The sequence below is a fragment of the Falco rusticolus genome, chromosome 6 (assembly GCF_015220075.1).
Source record: "Falco rusticolus isolate bFalRus1 chromosome 6, bFalRus1.pri, whole genome shotgun sequence".
NCBI classification, from domain to species: Eukaryota; Metazoa; Chordata; class Aves; order Falconiformes; family Falconidae; genus Falco; species Falco rusticolus.
Window position 1 is genome coordinate 44,678,653 of NC_051192.1, and position 26,733 is coordinate 44,705,385.

A 26,733-nucleotide genomic window follows, 5' to 3' on the forward strand; every position below is an offset into this window, starting at 1 on the left:
TTTCTGATATAGTCTTTCTCTTCTTGTGCTCTGATGAGCAAATAATTCAGAAGATAATCCTATTACCTCCAACATCTTTATGCCAGCAAAGTCCCCCAATGTAAGAGGAATTTCCTGAGACATAGCTGCAAAAATAACTTTCTGAGGTCTTCAGGTGATCTACTGTCTAGTTTTACAGATAGGCATTAATAGCTCATCCCTGAAGATGATGCTTTGCACAGCATTCACCATGCATCTGTGATACTGTTATGAGTGAATGTGTTCCATTAGCACATATGCCTATATACTATACATCCAGTAACACATATAGAGAAGCCAGAGTTTTCAAAAAGAATAGCATAATTAATTGAATATATATATAAACATTTTTAAAGGGACTTGATTTTCTCAGCACATAGGCAGTACAATAATTCAACATCCCTGTGAAAAAGGTGGCTTAATTTTTTAGATTTAAAAATCCGTATTTGAAAACCCTATTCTACCTGTTCTTTATAACTTGAACAGTTCACCTGGTTGATAATTGCATATTAGAGAATCCCAAAAAGTACTCCTTTTCCAGTTCATAATTAAATTTCTCATGTGTATTTTTAGCTCTTCAAACACCAGAGTATTCTGTATTATGTAATTTTCAGATTAACTTTGGCATATCAGTTAATAAAATAATGTTTTGACTTTGAGTCTGGGCTGAAAACTTTCTTTGTAAATTTGAATTGTACTCCCTTATCATATTTGAACTCGTAAACACTTTTCTCTAATTACCTTCTTTGATGTTTGGCAGTTGAGTGCTCTGGTTCTATTCATCTCTGCAAATGAGTGAATATTTATAGAATTATGTCAGGATAAATTAATACTTTAAAATGGTGTTTGGAAGCAGCATGCAGAATAAGTCTTAGTGGCTTAGTTAAACTGAAATAAATGTGATCAGAGATCAGTGATCCTCATACTGGCAGAAACACAGATAGTTGTGATTATCCTGGATAACTTTTCTTTGATGGCTTATGGTCTGATCTGTATGCTACTTCAGATGTGCAGGCTTTAGAAAATAGTTTACATATCTGTAAGAATTTTTTTTTTTTTTTGTGTCTAAGAGTAAGAACCCCTAGGCACTAATGCAAGTCTTGTTTTAAGAATGCTAGCTCATTAAACCTGGGGAGTGTTGGTGACAGGTGCCTTGGTGTCTGAGAAAGTGGATCTTTTATGTCCGTTACCCAAACTGAGGCTTTAAAATACTATTGTATCAACCAAGGACTACAGAACCAAGTTTGCAGGTGACTGGAAATCTGTGGAAATGTATGAATAAATAAATGAAATGCTTATCATGCACTGTTGCACAATGTCTTTAACAGTATTCAGTTAAGCAGTTACTGAAACACATCTTCTGCAGTTAAAAAAGGTAAACAAAAAATTCTCTAACTGAATAGTAAAAAAACCCAGAAAATCACAGAAGACTCAATGCCACCTGTTAACTTTACCTTTTCACTTAATGTGAGAGAAATGGTATGTGATTTAAGAGAGATGCAGCTGTTCCTGTGTTCTTTAGCCTTGGGTGTTTGTGATCCCAGTGGTATTCTATTTCAAAAAGCTTTGGTCAGGCCCAGTTTTAGCCATTAAATTTTTAAGCTATATTAACAGGAATCTTGCAAAATTCCTATTTTTCTGACATTGCTGTATGAACAGTTATAGCCACACATGCTCTTGCAAAGACTTATCTTAATGAGGTGCTTCTCACCAATAAGGGCATGAGCCATAGAGGAATAAAAGGCAGTGTTTTACAAAACTGAATTTATAATGTGAACTAGAAGTAATATACATAACATTGTGACACATTTTTACTCTCTTCCTGACCCCAAGAATATCTTATTTAAAGTTTCAGTTAGTAGGACTGTTACAGGACTTTCAGTCCATTAAGATTCATAGTTTAGTGTTGCCTTTATGGAGCTGTCAGCTAAATACTAACAGAGATCTCAATAGTCTTGTTGAAGTTATGACTTCTGATGAATGGAGTGCATTTAATACCAGAGTTCTTTTTTGATGGCTGAACAAGTTGAGAGTTCTTTCTTCTTATATTCTTCACCTCATAGAGGAGGTCCTGGCTTTGATGTTTATCTTAAAGAGTCTTGATGTTATTTTTCCACACACAAAGCCAACTATCAGACCAGAAAAGAAGGAATTTTGTTCTCCTCTTCTATTTTTAAAAGATTTGAGAAGTTGGAAGTACTAGGAGTTTTGTCTTCTTGGGTCACAGTCAAGTAAATCCCAGTATTACAAATAGCTGGAACAAGGAAATGTCACGTGTCCTACACTGTTTCTCAGGAACCAACTTTTGGCGAGTGTCAGAAGACAGGAGGATGAGCTATAGTGAACTTTGTTCCAGGACAGCTACTCTGATACCACTTCAGCCTCGCTGCCACTACCCAGCTAAGAATTTACCTAGTGAGTTAACAGATATTTAATACCTGTGATACTTGCACAATCTGTTGTGCGGATTCTGTCCAACCAACTACTGCTGTTTTGATAGAGGATCAGTAAGAGAATTAGTAGAAGCATCTCAAAGAGTTTCTTTCCTATCCGAGGATCCTTTCCTTTCCCCAGTTGATACGAAGCAATAGCTCTAAACTTTTAAAATTATTAAGGGAAATTATATTTTACATATTTGAGGCAGCTTTCAAGGAAAGAAACCATAATTGGCTCCCTTCCCAGGTTAGAATCTTTTCTTGAATTAATGGTGCTCAGTTTCTTAAATAGAGTCAGTGGCTACTCTTTTTATCACATGGTCCAGTTTTTCTTCTCTAATGTAATGCTTGAAACTTAATCACTCATTTTGAGTGATTAACTCATATGATGTGGTATTGCTTTTGTTCCCTGTAATATTACTGTTTCTGACAAATTTTACAGTAATATGGCTTCTTTGCTTTTAAAAAGTAGCTTCTGCTTAACAGCTAGCACATAAAGTTCATTGGTTAGAAATCTGAGATGGACATTTGTATTCTGGTTGATTAGCCTGCTTACACGGAGCACAGAAGAACTTTCTGTTGCCTGCTAACCTTCTCGTATAACATGCTCACAGACCTGAGATTTCCTCTTACTATTTTTCTGTTCACTGCCAGGTCACAGAATTCTGCAGAGAACTTTGCAGCCTTGCAAAGTACCAGTGAGTGCCATGACAGACTGAAGTGTTAAAGCAAAACTGTAAAACAAATATGCTGTTCTTCAAAGCCATAAAATGGCACAGAAGGAAAAGAAAATACAATTGGGATTTCTTTCTTTCTTTTAATTTTTCTTGTTAATACGTTCTCTATCAAAATATTTTTCCAACTTCTGAACTTGGAGGTTGATGTCAAGTATTTTCTTGAAGTCACTCAAGAAATAACTTTTTTTTTTCCAGCAATAGCAGACCAGATAAAAAAATACTGGTAAAAGAAGGTAAAATCCTTTCCTGTCTCAGCTCAATTAAGTTTTACTGAAAATTGGCTCTGCAAATATGTGGAAGATCAAAATTAACTGTTGAGGTACATTTAAAGGACCTTGTGTTAATTTAATATCAGTTGAGAACTGCAAGTAGCATCTCTGACGCTCCAATGTTCCAAATTGTCATGATTTCACTATTGTAAGACTCAAGTCTAGATGCTGAGTCCTCTTATACTTAGGAAGTGCTTTTCAGTTACACTGTACAAAGGTAAGTGATGAGAGATTTGGGCCTGGATGTTGCAATGGCTTTCACTACAACTAATGACTTTGCCTTGCTAGAAAGGTGTTAATTTCTGGACTATATCTGACACCTCTACTAATAGGCTGCAACATTTTTTGTGTGTGTGGTTGTACTAAATCATAGAAGGAAGACAGACTGATGCTGAGAGACCTGAAAGTGTGGGCAGAACAATTTGAAAGAGACTTAGCCCGAGCACAGGTGGCAGAAACAAGCTTACAGGAGAAATACCAGGTAAGCAGTAGGGAAAATTGTGTATGATGACAGGTTTGTCATCAGTATGTGTAACATGTACTGCAGTATTTTATGCAATCTGCAAGTCAGTATACTGTAGTTTAAAGAAATAAGGAACCAAACTGTCTTGCTTTTTATTGGTGGAAGAATTATAATGTCAGCTCCAGCTTTGCTGCACAGAACAGTGCACAGATGGTTTGCCTAACACAGAGCTTTTTCTAGCAGTATGAAGGACTGTCCTAGTTAGAAGCGAGCATGTGTCTGTACAGTCCTTCCAGATTCTGCATGATAGAGCTCAGATAGGAGGTATGGCTGAAGGCTGGATGAGGTGACAGGTGGAGAGAACAGGGCTTAGAGCTTCATTTTTAACCCCTCTCTTAAAGGTTAATGTCTAAATCAGCAATACAATTTTTGGCCTAAATTTTCTCCTGAAACTCATCTGTTCTCTAAAAGCAGCCACTGTCTGTCCCAAGTAGCATTTAGTCCATTTGCTAGTTTATCTGATCAATTATTATTTCCTTTCATATAGGATTCAGGCATCTGATTACTGAAGGGAAATACAGAAGTCCTACCTGTATTTCTCTGGAGGATTCTACAGTCTATTAAAACCGTTAATAAAATGTAATTCAGTGTAAATATACAAGTTTACTGCTACTCCTCATTGGGAAGGATTAGGACTACTATCCCTACAAAATTGCCATAGATTGTAGTACTCCATAAATGTCGAAGAATTTAAATCTCGGACTCTGTACTACATTGATTTGATTTTCTCTTTGTGCAGTCGTTTAAGCACTTCAGAGTACAATATGAGGTAAAAAGGAAACAGATTGAACTTGTAACCCAGTCATTAAGGAAAGATGGTAAATTATCACTTGATCAAGCTATGCTGAAGCAAGCATGGGACAGAGTTTCTTCCAGGGTAAGCTGAAAATTATTATGCTGTATTATTTTTATTAAATTATGAGAATTATAAATAATTCAGACACCTGTTTGCTGCTGACCTTAGTAGGCGTTAGGAACATAAAATGAACAAAGTTTTTAGCACTGTTGAATTATTTTGTTTTCAGAACATTTACTGCACTATCATCTTTAATATTGCTCAAAAGTAGAATATGAACATTAAGAATAGGACTATACTTTGAGGCTTCCCTTTATTTGAAAGCATGCTAACAGTGCTTAATCCAGTTTAAAACATTGCTGGTAAAAAATAAAAAAGATGCATGCACAATGCTCCTTCAAAAAACAGTGTTTTAATGTAAATTGCTAGTTATCTGAGAAATTCTAATACGACATTTTTAGTGTAACTGAACAAATTTATGTGTAATACTGAATAATTCATCAATAAATGAAGCTTCAATGCTGGTTTTGACCTGGTTGCAATAATAATAAATTAATATTAGTATTTGCGATAGTAATTTTGTAATAATTGAATGAAAAATACCAAGCTAGTTATATTGTTCATCCCAGATAAGAAGTTATTAAATTGTTATTACTCAGTTTGGAGGTTTTTTTAATGTCACATATTTAACAGAATTTATGTTTTACAATATTCTGGAGTTTGGACATAATTTTCACTATTTTTTCACTCCCATAACTGAGATTGCCAAAAAGGCATAGTACTTTACTGCTATATTCTAAACTCCACAGTCCTTTGAGACTCATTTGCATTTTACACATAGAAGATGTGTTCAAAATAGAGATAAAAAGATTTTATGCAAAAGCATGAAATAAGTGAGTGGAAGAAGGTCTCACATCCCTTGCTGTGCCTATTAACTAAAGACATCCCAGATCTTTAGCTTGTCATTTGTCCCAGTTTATATGTGGTCTGTTCTGTAACTCAGTTACCTTGCTGGAAGGAAATACACAAGCCAACAAATCCTTACAGAGATTTTTTTTGCCCGTGAGAATGCTGTAATTTCAGAACTAATGTGAAGTAATATACCTAAGTTTATGTCTCAAACATACTGTTAAGTGGGGGTTTTGATCTTACAGTATAAATTCTGATTTTTCTCAAGATACTTGTTTGTATAGTTAACCAAGGAAGGAAGTCCAATCCTCTTACTTTTATTTTCTAGCTACTTGATTGGCACATACACCTTGATAAATCTCTTCCTGCACCTTTGGGTACCATAGGTGCTTGGCTCTATAGGGCAGAGGCTGCTCTAAGGGAAGAAGTAACTGTACAGCAAGCTCATGAGGAAACAGCAAATACAATACACAGGAAGCTTGAACAACATAAGGTAGATTTGCGTGCATTCATTCTGTGCATTATACTTCATTGTTTCCAAAGCTGTAAATGATTTATATCATACAAAGAAAGATTATTATTTCTAGTTTTTGTGGGTGGTGTCATCTCGATGGTAGCTAAAGCTAGGTGTCCTTTAGCGATGACATGAACTGTGGTATCTGTGTACCTTACAAGTGATATTCAAAATTGCTTTTGAATGTTCCTGCTTCTTCCATCTGAAAGATACCAGGTATTGACATTTTAATTATGGCCCTCTTCTAGAATTTCTGTTGGTAAAATTCTATAGGGAGCACATAAGTTGGGCATGCTGTTCAATCAATATGGAATTATTAGGTAAAACAGGAAAAGAGGGAGCAAACATACTAAGTGTGCTAATAGTGTAGGTGATATGCACTGGGTGAGAAATTAGAATTAAGTGAATTTTTATAGTGTTGTGATAACAGATAGCATAAGAAGTCCCTTCTACTGTGCTAAACAGGAAACTTTCCCAGATTAATTTAAATAACTTTACTATTATTCTTTGCTGAGTCTAAGTTCTCATTTAAAATCAAAACTGTGAGGTTTGTCTGTGCATTTACGTAATGTATATGAGAGAAATATAGACAGAAGTTGTGAGATGATAAACTAAACCAGTAAGTATGACAGAGAAAGGAGAAAGGTGGCGTAAAGAAGGGCTGTACTTGCAGCAGCAAGACTGTAACAGTTAATATTGCTTTTTTTCTCTGTTACGACTATTTTAAAACTTGATTGCAGGGGTTTTTTATTTTTTGTGTTTCGGATATGGGTGGAGTATTTTATTAAAAAGCAATGCCATGTAATGAAAAGCTGAAAAGTTTCATGGTCATTGGAACAGGTGTGAAAGATAATGGTGGTTTAGCTGGAAGATCAGTTGGGTCTTCTGATTACTCTTTATTACAACAGTGGCAGCGCTTCTAACTTAAGCAATGGCTAAAACAATTTAACAAAACAATATTAAAACCTATGAGAGAGATATTGTTTTCTTTCAAGGTCTGATCTCTTGTAATGCTAAATTTCATCAGCTTTCTTGTTAACATCAAATGTTTCAGGATTCATAAGATTTGACATTTGTTTAAAACAAATCAAGTCAAGCACTTTTTATTATTATGAATGCTTTAGACCTCATTTTAATAGATTCATAAGAAACACAAAAGAGTGTGTCCTAAACTGTATTTACTTTGCATCAGAAATGCTGTAGTGAGTGATTTCTATGCCAACAAATAAACTTTGATTTAGGTTAATCTGTGCCAGGGGAATTTTCCCATGGGAGTGGGATGGGGAAAGCTTCAAGAGAAGCATGTGTAATTATGTCTGTTCCTGGAGTTTGTTTTGTCGCTCAGATTTGCATTGATGAATCCTAATGTGCTATTGGATAGTACCAGACATGCATTAGTTTATTTTTTTCAGTCCTTGTTTCCTAGGAGGTTGTTGGGGTTTGTTTGTTCAGATAACTCTGCCGCTTTCTTTGTATGTTTTTGTTACTCTGTATGTTTCTCTGTATGACAATGGGTTATTTTAGTAAACTGTATAGCTTACGGCCATTTTGAAAATGTACCAGCTTATTTGGACAAACCTTCATGGAATCAGGCAAGCACTTAAGTTTATTTTATTTAATATTGTCACCAAGATCCAGAAATTACAGACAATATCTGTGCTTGTTGAGGATCATTTTGCAGAGCAGGATTTCACTTCATGAGAACACTATCAATGTTTTCACGGGCTTCCAGCTGACACATGAAACTAATGGGTTTTATTTTGGCTCACCAATACACGTTAGGAGCACCCCTTTTTGTGTGACACAGTCTCAAATACAGCTAGCTGAGATACTTGTTGCAAGTCTTTCCTTTATGTTAGTCATAGGATACCCTTACTGGAGATTTTACCATGGTAAAATCAGTGCATCACTTGCATCTGAGAAAGCCTAGTTCATTTCTTGTCACAACAAGGTGTTGACTGAAGTGGAAAACAATGAAGATACCGGTGGGTTAATGGGGATGGTGGGACCATTTGGTGAGATGAGCTACTGAATTAACCATTAAATTCTGCTGTGCAAACACTGTACATTGACTGGGGAGAAACCCTTCCTCAGCACCTAGGAATAAATAGACAACTGTGATCAGTACACAAGCCTGCATTTTGTTCCCTCAGGTGAGAATGAGGGACGTTTGTATGATTTCCTTTGCTAACAGGCTTCTGAGCACTTTGTGCCAGCAGCTGTCTGTATGCAGTAAAATCCCCGCTGTTCTGTGTCCTCTCAGCCACTGGGGACTTAACGTGTTATTGTTACCGTATCTCTTCAAAGACTACTGCCAGTCATTCATTTTAATATGTAATCTCCAGGAAGCCCTTTGAAGCGGTGTTGCTTAGTTACAGTTGGAATGTGCTCTGCTGTAAGGTTTTTGCTGGTACGGTTCTTATCACAGGAATACAGGTCAGGTACCACATTCTGCATTAATTCGTGTAATATAGAGCGAGCGATTCTGAAATCTTTTGATTCTGAGAGAGTGAAAAGTTCACTAAATATTGAATATGTACTTACATAAGGAGCTGTGGATCTTCTGCCTATATATAGTGGAGTAGATTAGTTGCTGAAAATTTGAATCTATACTTAATAAAGGTTAGTATCTGTTATGAAGATGTAAAGAGTAAATTCAGCAAGATTGTGTTGTTGTGATGTTAGAGTATTTGCAGACTGCATTTCAGGGATTATTTAATACGGTTAAGAGTTCTTGTTTTATTAAACCTTTGCAGTGTAGTCTCTGTTTTAAAATCTTCCATAATTGTTAGACACAGCTTTAGCAAAGCATCTTTTAAGGGGGGTCCCTATGTAAATGTTCAAGTTGATGTAAATGCTTTTGTGGTATGCATAGCCTTGCATGCAAATGTGAGAGCATGATCAAATAGTTAACTACATTGAGTCATCAGTGCAGGCTTAAAATTGTGCTTATTAGTTAGATAGCCTACTGTGAGCCTTCTCTGATTCTCTCCTTCTCTCTCTCTCTCTCATTCTCTCTCATTCTCCCTCTCTGCACCCCACACCCCACCCCCCGCCAAATCAAATCAGGATTTGCTGAAAAACATAGATGGTCACAAAAAGGCATTTCATGAGATCCACGGGGCCAGGTCTGTTAACGGAGTACCTGTTCCACCTGACCAGTTAGAGGATATGGCAGAGAGGTAAGGTTTTCAATCTGAAATAAAAACCCTCTGTGAATGAAATGGAACCTGTCTCCTTTTTAATTTATTCATGTAGAAATCACTGTCTAATTATGTTTCTCAGTGGCAAGCATGAAAAAATTGAAAGGAAAAACCTCCTAGAATATACTTTAAAATATACCGAAAAGCCTGATGCTTTAAAGATTGATGAGAATCAACATAAGCTGTGGGTTTGGGAAGGGGATACTTTCTTACATTGATCCTGTTATTATTTGTCCCTGGAAGAAATGTTATGTAACAACAGCTGGGATACATGTGAAAAGATAAAAGAAAAATGACTTTGCAAAACTTAGCAACAGATGTAAACTGATGATTTCTATGAATAAATAGAAATGTAATTGATTTGCTATTCAAGATCTGTCATCAGAGTGATCATCATGCATAATTAAATGTAGACTCTGAATTAGGTGAAAGATTAGAAAAATATCTGAACTGTAACTAAAGCTTTCATTCTCTCCTGCGAAAATGAATATTGCTATTACAGTGTGATTCATTTTATAGGTTTAATTTTGTTGTTTCTTCGTCTGAGCTCCATCTGTTGAAGATGGAGTTTCTGGAACTGAAGTACCGTCTACTGTCACTTTTAGTCCTTGCAGAATCAAAGTTAAAATCATGGATTATAAAATATGGAAGGCGAGAGTCGGTGGAACTACTTCTTCAAAATTATATTGTAAGTTGGGGTCGTTGTCATTTTTTTATAATTACTTTTGAAATATTCATATTTCAGATTACTAGAAAGGAATAAAAGAACAGAAACAGAAATGAGACTTGCCAGTCATCAAATTCATAACTACATCCTTATGGAGTATCTTTTCAGAGGTGAATCTGTCTTCCCCATGGAGAAACTTTAGTCAAAAGGCTAAAAATGACAGTGATTCTCTTTGCACCATCTCTTAAAAAACAGAAATAATGTCCCAGCTGTTAACTGTCCAACCATCAACTTACCAAGCATAACTGGAGGTTCCAGATCCTATATTTTTACTTACCTTACACAGCAATTTCAAAGAACTCAATTTCATTTTCTTTTACCACTGCATAGATGGCCTTTATAGTGACTATACACAGTTAAGTACAGAGAGACGTTTTTGGCATGCAGTCCCTCACAGTAGTGTTTTATTAAAGTCTTCCAAATGAAGAAAAGAAAGAAGTTATGCTGGCTCTGTGTACTTGTTCAGTACACTGTACTGGTAGGGGAGTCATTATTTTAAAGAACATTTTCTTCTCCTGCTTAACATTAGTATATTATATCCATTACTTCTGTTCTGGAAGGAGATTGCTCTAGATCTGCATCATCCATATATCATGTTAAGAAACATAGGCTATTGACTTACAAATGCTGATTGATATGTTCTCTTTTGGTCTTATGCTGCTGCTGTATATTGTTAAATCCATGCTTACAGTGCCATGGGGCTGGCGGAATTGCACCATTGCTGCACTTCTACATTAGGGTGTGAGGGTTTTTTTTCAAAACCAAGGCTGGGCTAAATACTCTTTTCCATATCCATACAGGGAAGATTGCATAGCAACATTTAGTTTGGGATGAATTCATACAGTTACAGAACTATTCAGAGCCAGGACACTGTGTAGAGAAAGTTATTGATGCCCCCACAGTCTTAAAGGTTTTATGGCTTTGGAAGAAAACTTCAATAAAATTTCTCTACAAAATGAGAACTGAAGACCTGTTCACACTTTTCCCGTGCTATGTTTAAACTTAGCAGTTAGGAACATATAAAAATTCAGGAATTAAACCTTATAGCAAACCTTATAGTCAGTGACTATATTAGTAGGAGATAAAAATGTAAGTCTGTTTGTCTGCCAAAGCAGACTGAGCAATTTCAGCATTCTAGGAACATGCATAGTTAGGATCTGCAGAGAATGTATGGCTGAAAAATATTTAGGTACTGTAGCCTAAAAATAAGTGATGGTTATTACTTTATCCCATTTTCTTTTCACCTGCCTGTCGCATCCTGGAAGTAAAGGTCAGCACAGATTGTACATAATCAGCCTGAAAAATATAGTGTACCAGTCTCTCAGCTGTAATGGAGATACTGGGTACAGATATCCATGGATATTAACCCACAGAACTGTGTTTTGGCATTGCTTTATTAGCACTTTTTTAGCACCATATGCTATATGGTTTTGGGAAAAGCTACATATTTTCATTAAGGGATCTTGTCAGATGGGAGACAATATTAATCAGAAAAATGTCTCTATTTAATTTTTCAAAATATTCCCAATTGCTCTTGAGATCAGCATTATCTAAGTCATTTGATACAGCCTTTTAATTTCTTGTATGAAGTCTTGCAGTTTTTGGCTCACAGTAGAATGTCTGTGTGTATAGGTTTGGCAAAAGTGAAAGTCTGGAGTTTGTCTCATAATTCATGGTAGAGATGTAGTTCTTTATACATGCCAGATATTATTTTGAACCATAGAGCACAGAAAAATTCTGGTTGTCCTTGACTTCTAGTTTCCTTGGTTATAAACACATTTCTAAGTTATGTACTAGACAACCGGTGATTTGACACAGCAACTGTAAAATGTTTTAAAATGGAACATTTGTACATGTATACTGTCTGGCAGACTAATTTTTAAAACCATTTTTCATGTTGTATAACGTGATTTGATGAATACACAAAGTACACTGAACTTTGACTTCACCTGAAACCTGATTTTACCAAAATCACACTAGTACACATAGATTTTTTTCTCTTCTGACAGTCCAAAGCTTGCATAGACATATGTGAAATATACTTGCTTTAATTTTGTAGATCTGTAACTGAGGAGGCATGGGAGGTAGCATAAGTTAAAAAACCATTCCAAAACTCTAGATAATTACAATAGGTAAGGCAATATAAAAGCCCTGTAAAAGAGCATTTTTTCTCCTTTTTTTTTAACAGTGGTAGCTCAAGATACAGTATGCTTGCATAATTTAGAGATATAATTATATATCACACTTAAAGGAAGTAACATTTCTGAAAGACATGTAAAAAAAAGTGTCATTTGCCATAAGGCATAAATGATAAAGAGCCATAACTTTGTGACCAAAATATTTCCAGATAAATTATTAGTCATGCTATAACACATTAAAAAATAAAGGAAACCTGATGGATAAGTCAAATGTCTTTTATCTCTTAAAAAGAAATCTGCCTTTCTGAAAGGTTTAGTCGAGGAACAGTTTTTAAATTTTAACTGTATTTGTCATCCATATAGGATCATTTTCTTTTATATTAAAATGATTCCATTTAGATTTCAGTGTAAAACAGTTTACATTAAATAACTTTGAAGTTAATTGCTCACTTTCTGCATATTCAGTGCATCATATGCCAGTGAGTTTCACCAAGTCAGCAACTAGCAGACTAACTAAGAACATACTAATCATTCCATATGCAAAGTTAATAAACTGTATTTGTAAAGGGGGACTGTGCTGTACCATTAATCTGAAAAGGTGAAATCTAGGTATTATTTTATAATAATGATGACAATGTTTATGATAATTTAAATGTTATTTTATAATGATTAAAAAAATGAATGGAAGACTAATGAAGCAGAAATTTGTCATCACAGTCCTGATGTAATTTAATGGAAACTATCCATATTCTTAATACCTATCTTTGTTTTGTGTTGTAACTTTTTCTTTCTTTTCAGTCTGTTATTGAAAATAGTAAGTTCTTTGAGCAGTATGAAGTTACTTACCAGATCTTGAAAAGAGCAGCTGAAATGTACGCCAAAGCAAATGGCTCAGGTAAAGGCGTATGTTTCTTTCGTCATGGGACACCATTTAATCTCTTTCGATATAAGTATCCTCTGAAAAGATCCAATATTTGTTTCTTCCATGCAGCAGAGCTGTAAAGCAGCTGCATTTCACCAGGGAGGCTACAGCCTCTGGTAGCAATTTCACATGTTTTCTAGCATGAAGCCATCTGGTACAGAGCTGCCTGCCCTCCTGATGTTAAAATTTCTTAATCCCAGAAGAGGGTAGTCACGTTCAGACTTCCTAATGGTCAAAGTCCGTGGTCCATGCTAACTTCCAGATTGTGTTGTTGATTTGGGCCAAAAGTGTGCCAGAGACCAAGTTAGTTAGGAGTAGGGAAGATTATCTTCTGGTGCCTGGAAAAGCTCCCTGGCTTAGCTTCATTTACTAGAAAAAGACAGAAAGTTGGTCCCATTGTTGTAGTAGCAAAAGTACCCTCTGATTTACTGAAGATTCCTCATTAACTGTGAAAACCTATAAGAGGAGCCCAAATGATAGCTGAAGTATGGACAGGCACGAGAAAACTGTGTAGCCAATTCAACAGCGGCCTTCTGTAATTCCTGAACACTGCTGAGTTCAGTGAGAATGCATGAGGGCAATATTTGACCTAGATAGTTACAGACATGAGATCACTTTAATCTCTGCCGGGGAGATAACGCAGTAATGTCTGTGGAGGATTGCTGCAGCTGCTAAAGTGGTTAGCAGGTGTGGAGAGAAAATTGATATCTTTTTTTGTTGTGAAATTTAAGTTGATGATGGTGACTCTCAAATTTTACAAAAGTAAACATTTTCTACAAGGTATTCTTAGAAAGAATGAAATTAATAATTTATTCGATGCTATTAAGAAAGTCCAGTAACAAGTTATTTTCTAAAGGGCAGCTACTCACTTCTATGAATTCAGAAACAGCAGTGCAAATTAGACACCTTATAAAAATTGGTTTTAAGTTATCTATATTCTGCATATTTTATGAAGTCTCAGGATTTCCTTGGGTCCTTTTTCTTCTCTCTGTTTTCTTCTGGTATGAGGACACGCTTGTTTCTTTATTGCCATGAGGAAAATACTAAAAAATAAATGGTAAAAATTAGCAGCAGTTTGGTTTTAAAGTCAGTGGAAGGAAGATCAGAATTCCATTCAGTACTTTTCAATGTAGATATAATATGTGTTTGTACATTATACATCTCTATTATTTTCTTCTTTTTTAGGGAAACTTCCTCTCTTGATTTCTTTTATTATAGATTGGAAATTAACACCACATTGAATATGCAGTATGACTGTTGTGATATAGCACTCATGTTTTTGTACTTTCCTTAGTCTTTAATTCACAACTTTTATTTCTTAGCTGTAATTTTGGACTAAAATTGGGCTGGGAACTGAGCATATGTATATAAAAGCTTACTAAAATAGAAGTTGCAATAAAATCTATTTCCCTGATGGATACGAATAGATAGGCATAACATAAGATTTAGCCTTACAGAAATAATAATGAACCAAAATAATCAATGTCTTTCCTGTATCTCAGTGGAAGAAGTTGAGAATGTGATGAAATTCATGAGTGAGACAACAGCACAGTGGAGGAACCTCTCTGTAGAGGTGAGAAGTGTAAGAAGCATGTTAGAAGAAGTAATTGCTAATTGGGACAGATATAGCAGCACTGTGGCAGGTCTACAAGCTTGGCTGGAAGATGCTGAAAAAATGCTGAATCAGCCTGAACATTCTAAAAAGGTATGCACTAACAGCTTATATATATGGCTATTTTGTAAATTATGAAATGTGCGATGTGTTTTTGCATTTTCTTAGGTTGTTTTACAAAATGTCATACAAAAGGGAGAGATTTTTTTCAGTTTCTGGCATACTGTCTACACCCATTATAGGTGTTTCAATGTTTGCACGTATAGCATGTACAGATATATACACACCGCGAAGGAAGGCACCGCCTATGATAACATGGTTTGAGGCATCTTTGACATGAATATAGGGCAGCAGCATTGCTCAAAGATAGGAATGGTACGTGATTCACTCAAAGGCAAATACACCTCAGCACCAAAGTGCAGCTGTGCTGCATATGACAGAAAGAAAATTATTTTTTTCACTGATTTTTCTACCATATAGATGACATATTTTAATATTAGTTGCCTTCACAAGACAACATTAATAATATGCGTTGTTATGTTTGATGGTTAAGTATTTAAAAGATTTCTAAAACACCAGGGAAATGGATTAGACAGTTCCTCTTGGGGACCTACAGTCATAAAGATAATTTTGTTGTCTTTTTTTTTTTTTCCCCTTCTCTTTTAATATTAGAGTAATGAAAGCACTAGGATTTATGTTTGTGAAACTTCAATAAAGACCCAGACTAGCTTGATTAATACTTCATTTAATAGGTGCTACATTTTCACCCAATCCCAACATAGCAACTGTCCAGCTTTTAACACCAAGGTATGGTTTTCATAGGTTGTAACATGTCAAACTGATATGACATCAGGAATGAGCATTTCATTTTATATGAAAAAACAGTGTGATTATTGGTAAAAGTTTGTTAATTTAAATTGAAGTAAAAGAATCAAATACACTTTTAAAATAAAAACAAATTGTGAAAAGGATTCAATAGTCTGGCATAATATAAATACCAACAGTTATTACTGAGCAGGAAGGATGACCTCAGCTGATGAGGTTGATCTTAGCTCCTTGTGTATGTTTTATGTAAGTAACTTGGCAGTGTTTAAAATGAAATATTCATATATCCATATATATGAATAAAACAAAAATAATTACTGCACTGATCAGTTTTATAACTTTACCTTTAAAGATTTTTAAAGCAGAAATCTAAACATATCAATACAGTATATACTTGCTTCTGAATTCTAACCTAAATCCAGCAAGTACTTACCATTCTAATATATGAAGAGTTTCAAAAAGCCTTGTGGAAAACCTTAGACATGAAAGCGTTATTCTTCCCAAATGTTAATTTCTTGTTAAAATTACATTACCTGAAAACTTAAAGATTACTGATATGTAACATAATTCACTTGTAGACTGGGATACATATTTTAAAAGTTACTTCTACTATTAATGTTGAATTTAGCACTCCACAGCAATAATGTTCACTTGGTTAAAAAGACAGTTCTGATTTATCAGTTTTATATTTGGTTATTAAACCCAAGAGCAATACTTTCATTGGTTTGTACAGTTAATATTAATGCAGCTGTCCGCACAGGCATCTGGGATACCAGGTGAAAGTTGATAACTATTGCTTGGAATATGGCATAAAACTTTTTAAAACATTTTCAAAGATTTGTTTTGTAAAACCATAAACATATCAGTAATACGATGGAAAGATTTCATTGATGCTCATTTGCAAACGTTACCTGCACTACTAAACCGCACCATACTGTATCCTAGGCAAGGACCATAGGAGCCCCTTACCATGCTGTCATGCTTTCTTCTTTCCATTATCTCTATATGATTTCAAGACTAGCAAGTACCACCGTTCTTTTTGCAAAAGGAAGTGTCTTGTTGGCTTTCTCATTGGCTTCTGTTTTCAGAAACCTTATTGTGAACCTGTAGCACAGAAGAACTTGCAAAAATGATCAGTATGCGCTTGGTTTTTTCCTACTGCAAAGTTCTAGAAATTTAACAGTAAATGTATTAATGAACAAACCACTCCTTCTACAACTCATTTATTTACTTGCAGTACCTCTTCAGCACTTGCCATCATAACCCTGTTGTAACTGCACTCTCCTACACCTTTCTCCAACAGCTGTATCCAAATGGTATCAGGACTTCCAGATCTCATGTGGGGACTTCCTTAGAAAGAGCTGCATTGTATTAATTGAGGTGTGCTTCACAGTACATTCCAAACATGTCCAAATTTTACACATGCTTTAGGTTGACTTCTGAAATGGAGACAGGGTCTGAGGATGGTAATGCTTTGTGGAAATAGGTGTGTGAGAGCAATGATGCAAATAGTTTACTCCATGTGATTTTTCCTTTTTGACCTCTAGCAAGCCTGACCATTGGAGAACTGACCAGTGACAGATTCAGTACCTTTTGATTCCTTTTGGATGTGCTCACAGAAGGTAGCCTTTGCACAAAGCATGGGTTGTGCTCCACTGCGAGTAGAAGAAGATTCAAACTGCACATACAATTTACTGAGATGATTAAGTTTATTCACTGATATATCAGTTCAGAGCACCTGTACTCTACCGATCTCAGCTTTAGGAATTTAAAACACTGTATGTTGTTCAATTCTCTTTCGAACAAATTTGAGCAGTATACATCCATTTGACTTTTTTTTTCCTTTTTTGTTGTATCAGAACTGTTTTTACATGTGGCTGAGTTCTGACAAGTATGAAGTTTGAGAACTGTAGCTCTGAAACTTGGCGTGACTGACAGTTCAGTTGAACAGGACTTTTCCACACCTGCCACTGAGCAAATGATTGCACGGGACTGTCACTGTCAGATGACCAGTCTTGGAATTATAGGGTAGATTGATAGTCATAAATAAAATGGGTCAGTGCCCCTTCCTTAGCCCTGAGGACCAAGTGGCATGGTTCAGCTTGCATCCTTGTGGCTACTCTTTCTTCCTTGAAAGAACATGGCCTTATAATGCAGTCTATGGGGAACAGTCCTTGCTATGTGCCGTCCATTGAATTGTGCATCGTTTGGAAGAAAGGTAGCAGGGACAAGCCAAAACCATGTCAGAGGATGTGGGCAATCATGGGACAGTGATTGAGTTTACTGTTTTTCTTTACTGGTATAGCTCATATAGCAGGCTCTGTGACTGGTAGTCAAAAGCCTGGAGATACCTGCCTTAGGAACAGTTGCCTGTCCTCTTGAAGAGTGAAAAGGGAGGGAGGGAGCTGGTCTTTGTCCCTTCAACCAATATATGCATGGGTACCTAGCTACAAGACGCACCGAAGCATTTGGCGCTATGGCTGAGCTAGGTTGTCTCACTGGAACAGTGGAAAAAAAATCTGTGAAAACCGTCCCTTTCGCCTCCCCACTCACCTACTCTGAGACAGGAGGAAGCAATCATAAAGAATTATTCTCAGGTCTTCTGGGATGCCAGACCTTGGAAGGCTGCATATGGTTCACAGTAAGGGAAGAGTCTCTTTACAGTGTGTAAATGGCCCAGGTTACTATCAGCCCATACTGTTGCAAGACAGAAATTAGATGATCACTAACAGTATTTTGCATTATGGAGCTTTCTCTTAAGGAGGAGTTCCATTAGTTTAACTGAAGCTACTCACTGAAGTAAAATGATCTGTAAGTAAACCAGTGGTAATTTTTAGGTTATGTTCACAGACATTAAAATTCTGTTACGGCATATCTGATATGAAGAGCTTCAGAGGATAATTGTTCAAAAAGTTTTATCAAGCCATAAACCGGTGATTAAATTTTAGTTTCATAATTAAGATAAAGACTAACTGAAAAAGTTTTGGAATGGTGTTTTCATTTTATTCTTCAGGATTTCTTCCGGCACTTACCTCATTGGATACAGCAGCACACAGCCATGAATGATGCTGGTAATTTTCTGATTGAAACATGTGATGAGACCATTTCCAGAGACCTTAAACAGCAGCTTCTGTTACTAAATGGAAGATGGAGAGAATTGTTTATGCAAGTTAAGCAGGTATGTGTTTTTGCTGTTGTTACTTTTAAATACTTCTTTATTTTTCACGTTATTTCCATGCAAGCAAGACAGATGTACCCCATTAGCAGGACTATAGGACAACTTAGTAAGGTGGCTAACTGTTTGTCATTATTTAAGTTAGAAATGAATCCCTGTCAGGAGTTTATTTTATTTGGGCTTTTCTTTTGCTTATCATTTTGGTTATACAGCTTTTTGGTTTTATTTTTGTACATTTTCAGGTAGTATAAGCTGTAGTTTTTCTTTATGGTCTCCTGTCTTGATACAGTGAATATTATTTATTCATATCTTCTACTATTCTTTGAAGAAAATTATTGGCTATTGTTATAGTAAAAGCTCTGTAAAGATAAAAAGTGAGAATGGTGAAAGTGAGTATTTTTACTGCTCTTTAATGAAAGTTGCATTCAATTATTGTACTGCAACCATAAGCAAGTACAATGCAAGCTAATTAATCAAATGTTTTCCCCAAGTCGGTCAGATATTGCTTCTATCTGGTGTACAGGGAGGCACTGATAGTAAATGAAAAACTACCCTTTATCTCACAGAAGAGATTCAACTGATTGGAAAACAATTGTTGTTGCTCTATTTGCTCTTAAAAAGCAGAGAAGATGTAAGCTAAATTACATAGAAGTATTTCACACCTCATAAACACATTAGAAAATACCTTTGCTATAGTCAATATACATCTAACGGTATTTTTCCCTTTGAGTGATTTTAAATAGCAGTTGCCTATTTGAAGATGCTGAATCTGTCTTCTTTACTGGCTTGGTTATTCCATTGCAGTGAAGGTAAACTGAAAAGCAAATAATGATTGCCCATTTTTCACTGTGACTTTTCCAAGCTGTTGGCTAGAATGTTCTCAGACTTTATTTGCTGATTATATTTAGGGTGATTCACTGTCAGTAATGCCCAGGATGTAAATGCCTTTGTAGAAGTTTTGTCTCACTGGCTTTTCACCATTTCTGTCATACAGCTTTTTCCACTTTCTAAGACCTGTGTTTCCCCTTCCTCCAGCCGGCAGTTCTTTTATTGGCATTTCCCTTATCCTTCAGCTTCTGTAGGATTCTCGTGTTCTACTCTCTTTGCTGAATTTTTAAAATTGATTCTGTAGGTAATGAGAAATGAAATGAGTTGTTGGTTCTAGGTTAGAAACAAATGAGACTGGTGATCTCCAAATGATCCCAACATTAAAAAAGGCTGACCTCTTGTATGAATGTTCCTTTTAGGATCAGCACTGTTGAAACTTAACGCAGACTATTAGTGTCTAATTTAGATTAGTTTCCATTCCGTATTTTGTTGAATACATTTTTTTTCAGCCAACAGTTGCACTGAAAGCATGCTAATTCTCTTAAGTCATTAATTAATTGCCAGATACCTCATTTGGAGTGATTACCTTTTGGTTTCTTTTTACTTTACATTTTCTTAGTATGCTCGAGCAGATGAACTGGACAAAATGAAGAAGGAATACTTGGATGGTGTTGCCCATTTAACAGCTTTTATTGATGGAAGCAATAGGAAATTTTCAGTCCCTGTAGAAGTGTCCTTCCTTGATGTCAAAATGTTTGTGCAAGATTTAGAAGTGAGTGTCTTTCTTCCATTCCTTTCTTTATCCTTCATAAGAGAGAAACTTGTAAGTATTTAATTCTGATAGCATGAAATTAATTTAATATGCATTTCCATTATTACTTTTTTTTTTACCAGTGGTGCTTTTTTGTGTAATCTCTGCTATAGCTAATATGACTAATCGTATTCTATGAGTGACACTCCTAGAACACATTTCCAAAATGCTGTCCCACTGGATATTTCTGTGTAGTTTTAAATCACATTCAGTTGAACTGACTGATACCCTTTGGCACAGTTTCTGTGCATATGAAAGATGATCCAGTATTCACTAAAATCAGGAATGAAAACAATTGATAATTGGAATAGATATCTTTTCTCTCTTGAGAAGGACGTGTATCTCTCATGAATGCATAAATGCTGTTGTTGAAATAATTTTTGAAACATTTGTTTCAGAATATTAAGCAGAAATTGCCTGCAATGGAAGCTCAGTACAAAATGGTTACAAGAACAGTGCAACTTGTTACAAAAGAAATTTCCCAAGAGGAAGCAAATGAAATGCTTGGAACTTTGACAAGGATCAAAGAGCAGCTGAGCAAGGTTGCAGAATACTTTTTCTACTACATGTGTTGTAGACTGTTGAACTCATAAATAGTAAGCTGCCCCACATAAATGCTCAGATATATGCATTTGAGCCAACATATAGTAACAATAGACTGATTCAGGGTGAAGAACATGTTATTCTTTTAGACTTTAAGACAACCATTCTTAAATTTAATATTCTTTTCTGTAGGAAGTAATACATGATAGGATTGACCTATCTTAAAAGAGGCAGGTAACAACTATGTAAACCCATGTGCAGAGGAAGTTACTATTTATTGAATTTTACAAGTTTTTTTTTAATAATTATTTTTCTTTCAAATGGCCAAAAGGTTAAAGAGTATACCTGTGCCCTGCTGTATGAAAGCCAGCATCTGCTGTCTCCACTGGAAGAACTGGAGAAACAAATCACACATTTTTATGAATCTCTTGAAAAGGTCAATGAAATAATTTCTATTGTGGATCCTGAAGAACAACCTACAACTGTTCTTAAACAAAAAGCCCAAGTAAGTTTCAAAACCAAAACCATCTTAGAAAGATCTGCTGCCTCTCTGAGTATTTACAATTAGCTTTCTAGGGATTTGGATTGCAACTTGGTAAACTGAAAAAATGTTTCTTCATATTTAGGCAGTGTAGCATATCCTGAAGACAGCTACGCATAAACATGCAAAGACTGAAACTTGTGTTCCCTCCTAGTTCCCATGGTTTCAATCCAAGAAGTAAATATAAGACTTCCCCCCCCCCCCCCCTTCCCCCCCAATCTAGTGGAACTTGGACTGAAATATCAGAAATACATTGATTTTTTTGTTAAGCAGATGAAATAACATGATCGGGAAATTCCTTAGATTTTCTTGGACAATTATGGAAGTTTCTTGGAAGTCCAGAAGTGGTTTCTTTGAAGTACATTGTAGTAGAACATTAACTTTCTACCTGACCAATAAGTGTTTCATTCTGGAAAAATTCAGAGCTAGTCAGGACTCACTAAAGGAGAATATGAGGATCTAACATAGGAATTGGTGTTCATCCTTGTGTGTGTGTGGTATGTAGCCTAGAAATAGTCCCTCAGAGCTGATGTACACATTTCATTAGAGTTGGATTTGTCAGGAAATATAAAGAAATGAATTTTTCATAAGAAGCTGAAGTTTTTCAAAGCCATTTAGAGTCCCTTAAAAAAAAACCAAACCCAACAAACATGGAACAAAGACATTTAATTGTGTGTGTGTGAATGTAAATTAGTTCAGGCCTATAATGCCTCTGGAGATTGGCCCAGAAATTGAACAAGAAGGGTCTTCTCATCCAGTGACTTCAAGCTTTGATTGTATTTTGATAAAAAAAAAGATCTGGTGAGCTTCAATCAAGCCAGTCCATTTATCTTACTGAGAAAATCCTCCTCTCTTTATGAACACCACCTGAGTCAAGTGTCCAACAAAAATACATGTTTCTTCCACAGTTATTTGCTAACCAAGGAGCCAAAATCTCCTCAGTTATATGGAGAGTGCTGGTTTCTGCTGATCAGAGAGTAAACAGAGATTTATGCTGATGAATACAGTGTTCCTTCAAATAACAGAACAGTTTCCTCACCATAGGTTTTTTTTAAACCTTTTTTCAGCCTGTGCAACTTCACATATCTTTTCTTTTCTTCACTGTTGTTTTGGTTTGGGTTTTTTTGTTTGGTTTTTTTTTTTTTTTTTTTAAAGTATAATTCTCATTACTTAATGCAATTTGTAACAAAATCTGAATTCCAATAGCTGACATGAAAGGTTAATTTGCTGAAAGGCAAGAAAGGTTGACATCTCAGCCTGCTATTGAGAGTTGTTATTCTTATGGCTATTGTTTTCACTGCTGTCTACTTACAATTATACAACAAACAGAGACATCCCATAAAATTAAATCACAGAATAATGTATTGACCTGTATTCTCTAAAACTACCCAAAAGACTTTGGTACAAGTCTGCATCTTTTTTTTTATAGATAGCTAGAGCTCTGTTTGGGTACAAGACTCTGCATACAAGGAGAAGGTTATATGATCTGTCTTATTGTGTGTAACGTATTTTGTAGTCTGTCATATGCTTTAAATTCGTCCCTTTTGTTCTTATTATCAAAAAATATCTTCCTGTTATTTTGCCAAACTTTTTTCTCCTTTGTTCCTGGCCAGGGTGGATATAAGTTTTTTTCTTTCAGGATCTGGTAGCTTATCAAGAAAACTGCAAGAAAGATTTATCACTGATTGAGAGAAATAGTCAGAGTATCCTGCAGCGTGTGGCTTCAAGTGAAGTGTTACAGCATTTCCATCAGTCAACATTTCAGAAGAAAGTTACACAAGTTCAGATTACTTTTCAGGTAATTATGCCATACTTGGTGCCTATTTTTGAGCTACCATAGAGAGCTCACCTCTTCGCTGACAAGTTATTAATTAAGGATTTTTTTATATTAGGTAGTAAGGGGACTGATGGTCACATACCCCATGCAGTTATTCAGAGGTGAGCCTGCCTTAGAGGACCCTGGGCTTTGAGGAGAACTTTCACATATCTCAGGCTCCTTTGGAACAAGGAACCTGAAATCCACTTGCTAGGGCTGCGCTGTTAATTTCTTCTGACTTTGTTACCTTGGCTAATTTTTTGCTCCTACTATATTCCCATACGTTCCCTTTCACACAAAGCATGGAAGATGGAGGTTACTGCAAATGCTACTATTCCTGGGCTTTGTATTTCCTCAGAAAATGCAGTGGATTGTGAATCTAGAAAGTTGCAAATATGTATGTGCTTTTGTCAATATAAAGGTGTGTACTTTCAGCTATAATTCCCCTTACCTGTAGAGCTCTATGTTGTTATTAGCCATATTGATGTTTTTGGGGCTGTTCAGCCAAAGTCTAGCCACACTCTAACATGAAATTAACCATTACCTTGGAGTCGGATCTCCAGATGTGGAGGTTCTGTTAGATTTGTTTTCAAGCTATTATCATTCATTACAAAACTATCTAAAATGAATTTTAAGCCACAGTAAAGAGCTGTCTCTGACAGGTGGATTTCAAAATGTATATTGTGTTTTGTGGGTTGTATTTAAAATCAGTGGGTTTTGATTTATGAAATTTTGAGTTAAGTTTAGCTTATAGAAACAGAAGCACATAATAGTAGCTTGGTAAATCTACTATGTTAAACATCAATTCTTCTGTTTCTATAAAGACGGATGATGATTTATCTGTTTTTGTGTTAGAAGATAAACTGATGAAACATGGCATAACCATACAAAATGTGGCATACTCGGAGTTAAAATATTTATGGATCTGGAAAGTGGCTTTTTCTCATATAAAGAATACATTCCTATATGATTCTACTATTATACACAATATTTTATCAGGAAGCTTTAAAAAGGCTTAGCAAGATGCTTCAGTTGAGAACTATGGATTTAGTTAGGTCACTGGGTAAAATCGTTACAATTTCTTACAATTCCTTACACTGGGTTTGCAATCAGTGAGGATGGTAAAGTGTACGGTTAGTAAGCAGTGTTGGAATTACCTTGCTGTAGGTGAACTAGTGAACTGTTCATTTCTCCTGGTAAATTTTGTTACTTGCTTATAGAATTATAACCACTGGATAACACGGTGCAGTGGGACAGACTATAAAGCAGAATAATGAAGAGTTGTGACTAAGTTTGCAAAGCAAGAGGATTCCAGAGTAGCAACTAAACCACAAAATTTACTGTCTGTCTTTTAAGCAGCTTTCTGCCTGGTTGCTTATCTGGCCTACTAGTGTGATAATTGTACAAACCTACTCCAGGCCAGAAGACCTGTAGCATGGAACTGGTCGGATCCATAGATCAAACCACCTTCATGTAGAGTCATGTAGAAGGAGGTAGTCTGCTATTAGGAAATGGCAAGCTTTTAGCCATACCAGGTGCTTTACATTTGAGAGCAGGTTTTTGGAAAAAAGCACTAACCAAATGGCAGAGGCATTCTGAAGGTAGCAGAGACATCTATATTAGATAGCTAGCCATTATTTGAATGAAGGATGACATTAGCACAAGCCTTAGTACAAGTACTAAAAAACAGGAAAATGGGAGCATGAAATGAAGAAGCACTTGTGAATGGCATATATATGAAAGAGTAACGCCAATCAAATGCATTTTTTTGTAAGATCATGGTAAAAGAGAGCAAATACAAATCAGTGAGAAAGTGCCAGCTCATTTTCTTTGCTTATAACTCAGAATATGGTCAGGAAAGCTGGTGACTGGAGAAAAAACATAGAAGCAAATAGCCGTTTGATGAAGAAATTTGAGGAGTCTAGAGCAGAACTGGAGAAGGTAATACAGATTGCCAATTGTTGCTTAAAAGAAAAAGGAAATCCTGAAGAACTTCTCAGGAAACATAGCGTGAGTAAATTCTCTGACCTTCCTCATGGAAATCTTTGAGTGCATGACATGCAAGTGAAAACCTACTTACTTTTAAAATTGATGTGGAGTTCTTTCACATATAAAAGTTACACAGATCAGGTCAAACTGATATTAAGATTGAAAAACAGAAAGGAAAAAAGGTCAACCCTCTTACTGATGAATGTAAGCAACCAGAAGGTGAAGAGAGAAGACCCCTTAGAAATTAGGGTCAGTTTTGCCAGTGGAACCATTGGGAGTGAGGACACTCCCAGTCTCACGCATCCACTGGGGTTTTTTTTTGTTTTTTTTTTTTTTTTTCAGGTCAATATCTGTGTCTGTATTATAACCATCATTTATGCATGTATCTTTAAAATGTATTCTTGCTACAATACCATTTTAGTGCACTGGCTGAGAATAAACTAATTTGCTGGACTTTAAATAGCTTAGAAATAGTTCTTTCTTTAGCACAAACTTCAGTTCTTCAATGCAGCAGAAGTAACCTTGAAAGTTACAGTGTTAGGCAGCTTCCTGTTGGCAGGTTACCATATCAGTAATCTGCTTCAACTTCTCACTTTCCACCTCAACTTCAGGAATTCTTTAACCAGTTGGATCAGAGAGTCCTAAATGCTTTTCTGAAAGCGTGTGATGAGCTTACTGACATCCTCCCAGAACAAGAGCAACACAACCTGCAGGAAGCTGTGAGAAAACTCCATAGACAGTGGAAGGTTAGTGACATTGAATGATGTCTCTGTAAATTCTCTTAACTTTGGAATGTTTCTGCGTGACCTATATGTGTGAAAAAAACCTAAAATAAAATAATTTTTTAAAATGTTGTATAATTTGGCTTCCTGTAGAATTGGAAAGAAAAATTTTACATTAGATACAGTTACACCTACAAACATGTTCTTGAAAAAGCCCTGTTAAGTGGTCAAAAGTCAAGAAATGTGAGAAATTAATCATGAAACCTTAATTTCTCACCCTACTTACAGCCATACCTGTGTGAAGAACTTTTGTTGATAATAGGTGCTAGCTTTTTTTACTTTATGCTGGTGTTGGATGATTGCAGTTTCTTTCCCAACCTTAATAAAACAAATTTGTAAGAGATCAGGCTATCATTTTAAACTGTGTCTTCTGCCAAAGACCAAAAACTGAACAAATGTTCATAAGCTATGGAATTTTTTGCCTGCTATGGTGTATTGCAGGCCAGAGTTGGAGTGATGGATGAGTGGTTTCTCACTAGCACACAAACAGGAACCTCTGGAAGCAGTTGTGAATGTAGTTTCACTATTATTGTTTGCTTTATTATTTTATACAGAAAATATTTGGTATATCTTGCCAAGAATCGAGATGTCTCTTTAATGTGCCTTATACGTACATGTTC

At 35.7% G+C, this 26,733-nt stretch overlaps 1 protein-coding gene across 14 annotated transcripts in view; it reads left to right on the forward strand.

Moving 5' to 3' along the window:
* Positions 1-26,733, forward strand: part of SYNE1 (spectrin repeat containing nuclear envelope protein 1) — a 317,571-nt gene that overhangs the window by 81,832 nt on the left and 209,006 nt on the right. For 13 of the 14 annotated variants that reach the window (XM_037391919.1, XM_037391908.1, XM_037391920.1 and 10 more), the window contains 14 exons: positions 3,833-3,940; positions 4,722-4,859; positions 6,016-6,180; positions 9,271-9,383; positions 9,924-10,092; positions 13,068-13,164; positions 14,694-14,896; positions 18,642-18,806; positions 20,251-20,403; positions 20,841-20,984; positions 21,317-21,490; positions 23,166-23,324; positions 25,188-25,352; positions 25,943-26,077. In XM_037391919.1, coding sequence (XP_037247816.1) covers positions 3,833-3,940; positions 4,722-4,859; positions 6,016-6,180; positions 9,271-9,383; positions 9,924-10,092; positions 13,068-13,164; positions 14,694-14,896; positions 18,642-18,806; positions 20,251-20,403; positions 20,841-20,984; positions 21,317-21,490; positions 23,166-23,324; positions 25,188-25,352; positions 25,943-26,077 — 2,088 coding nt within the window. The remainder of the gene's footprint in view (positions 1-3,832; positions 3,941-4,721; positions 4,860-6,015; positions 6,181-9,270; positions 9,384-9,923; positions 10,093-13,067; positions 13,165-14,693; positions 14,897-18,641; positions 18,807-20,250; positions 20,404-20,840; positions 20,985-21,316; positions 21,491-23,165; positions 23,325-25,187; positions 25,353-25,942; positions 26,078-26,733) is intronic. The other variant, XM_037391918.1, reaches the window with a different exon arrangement.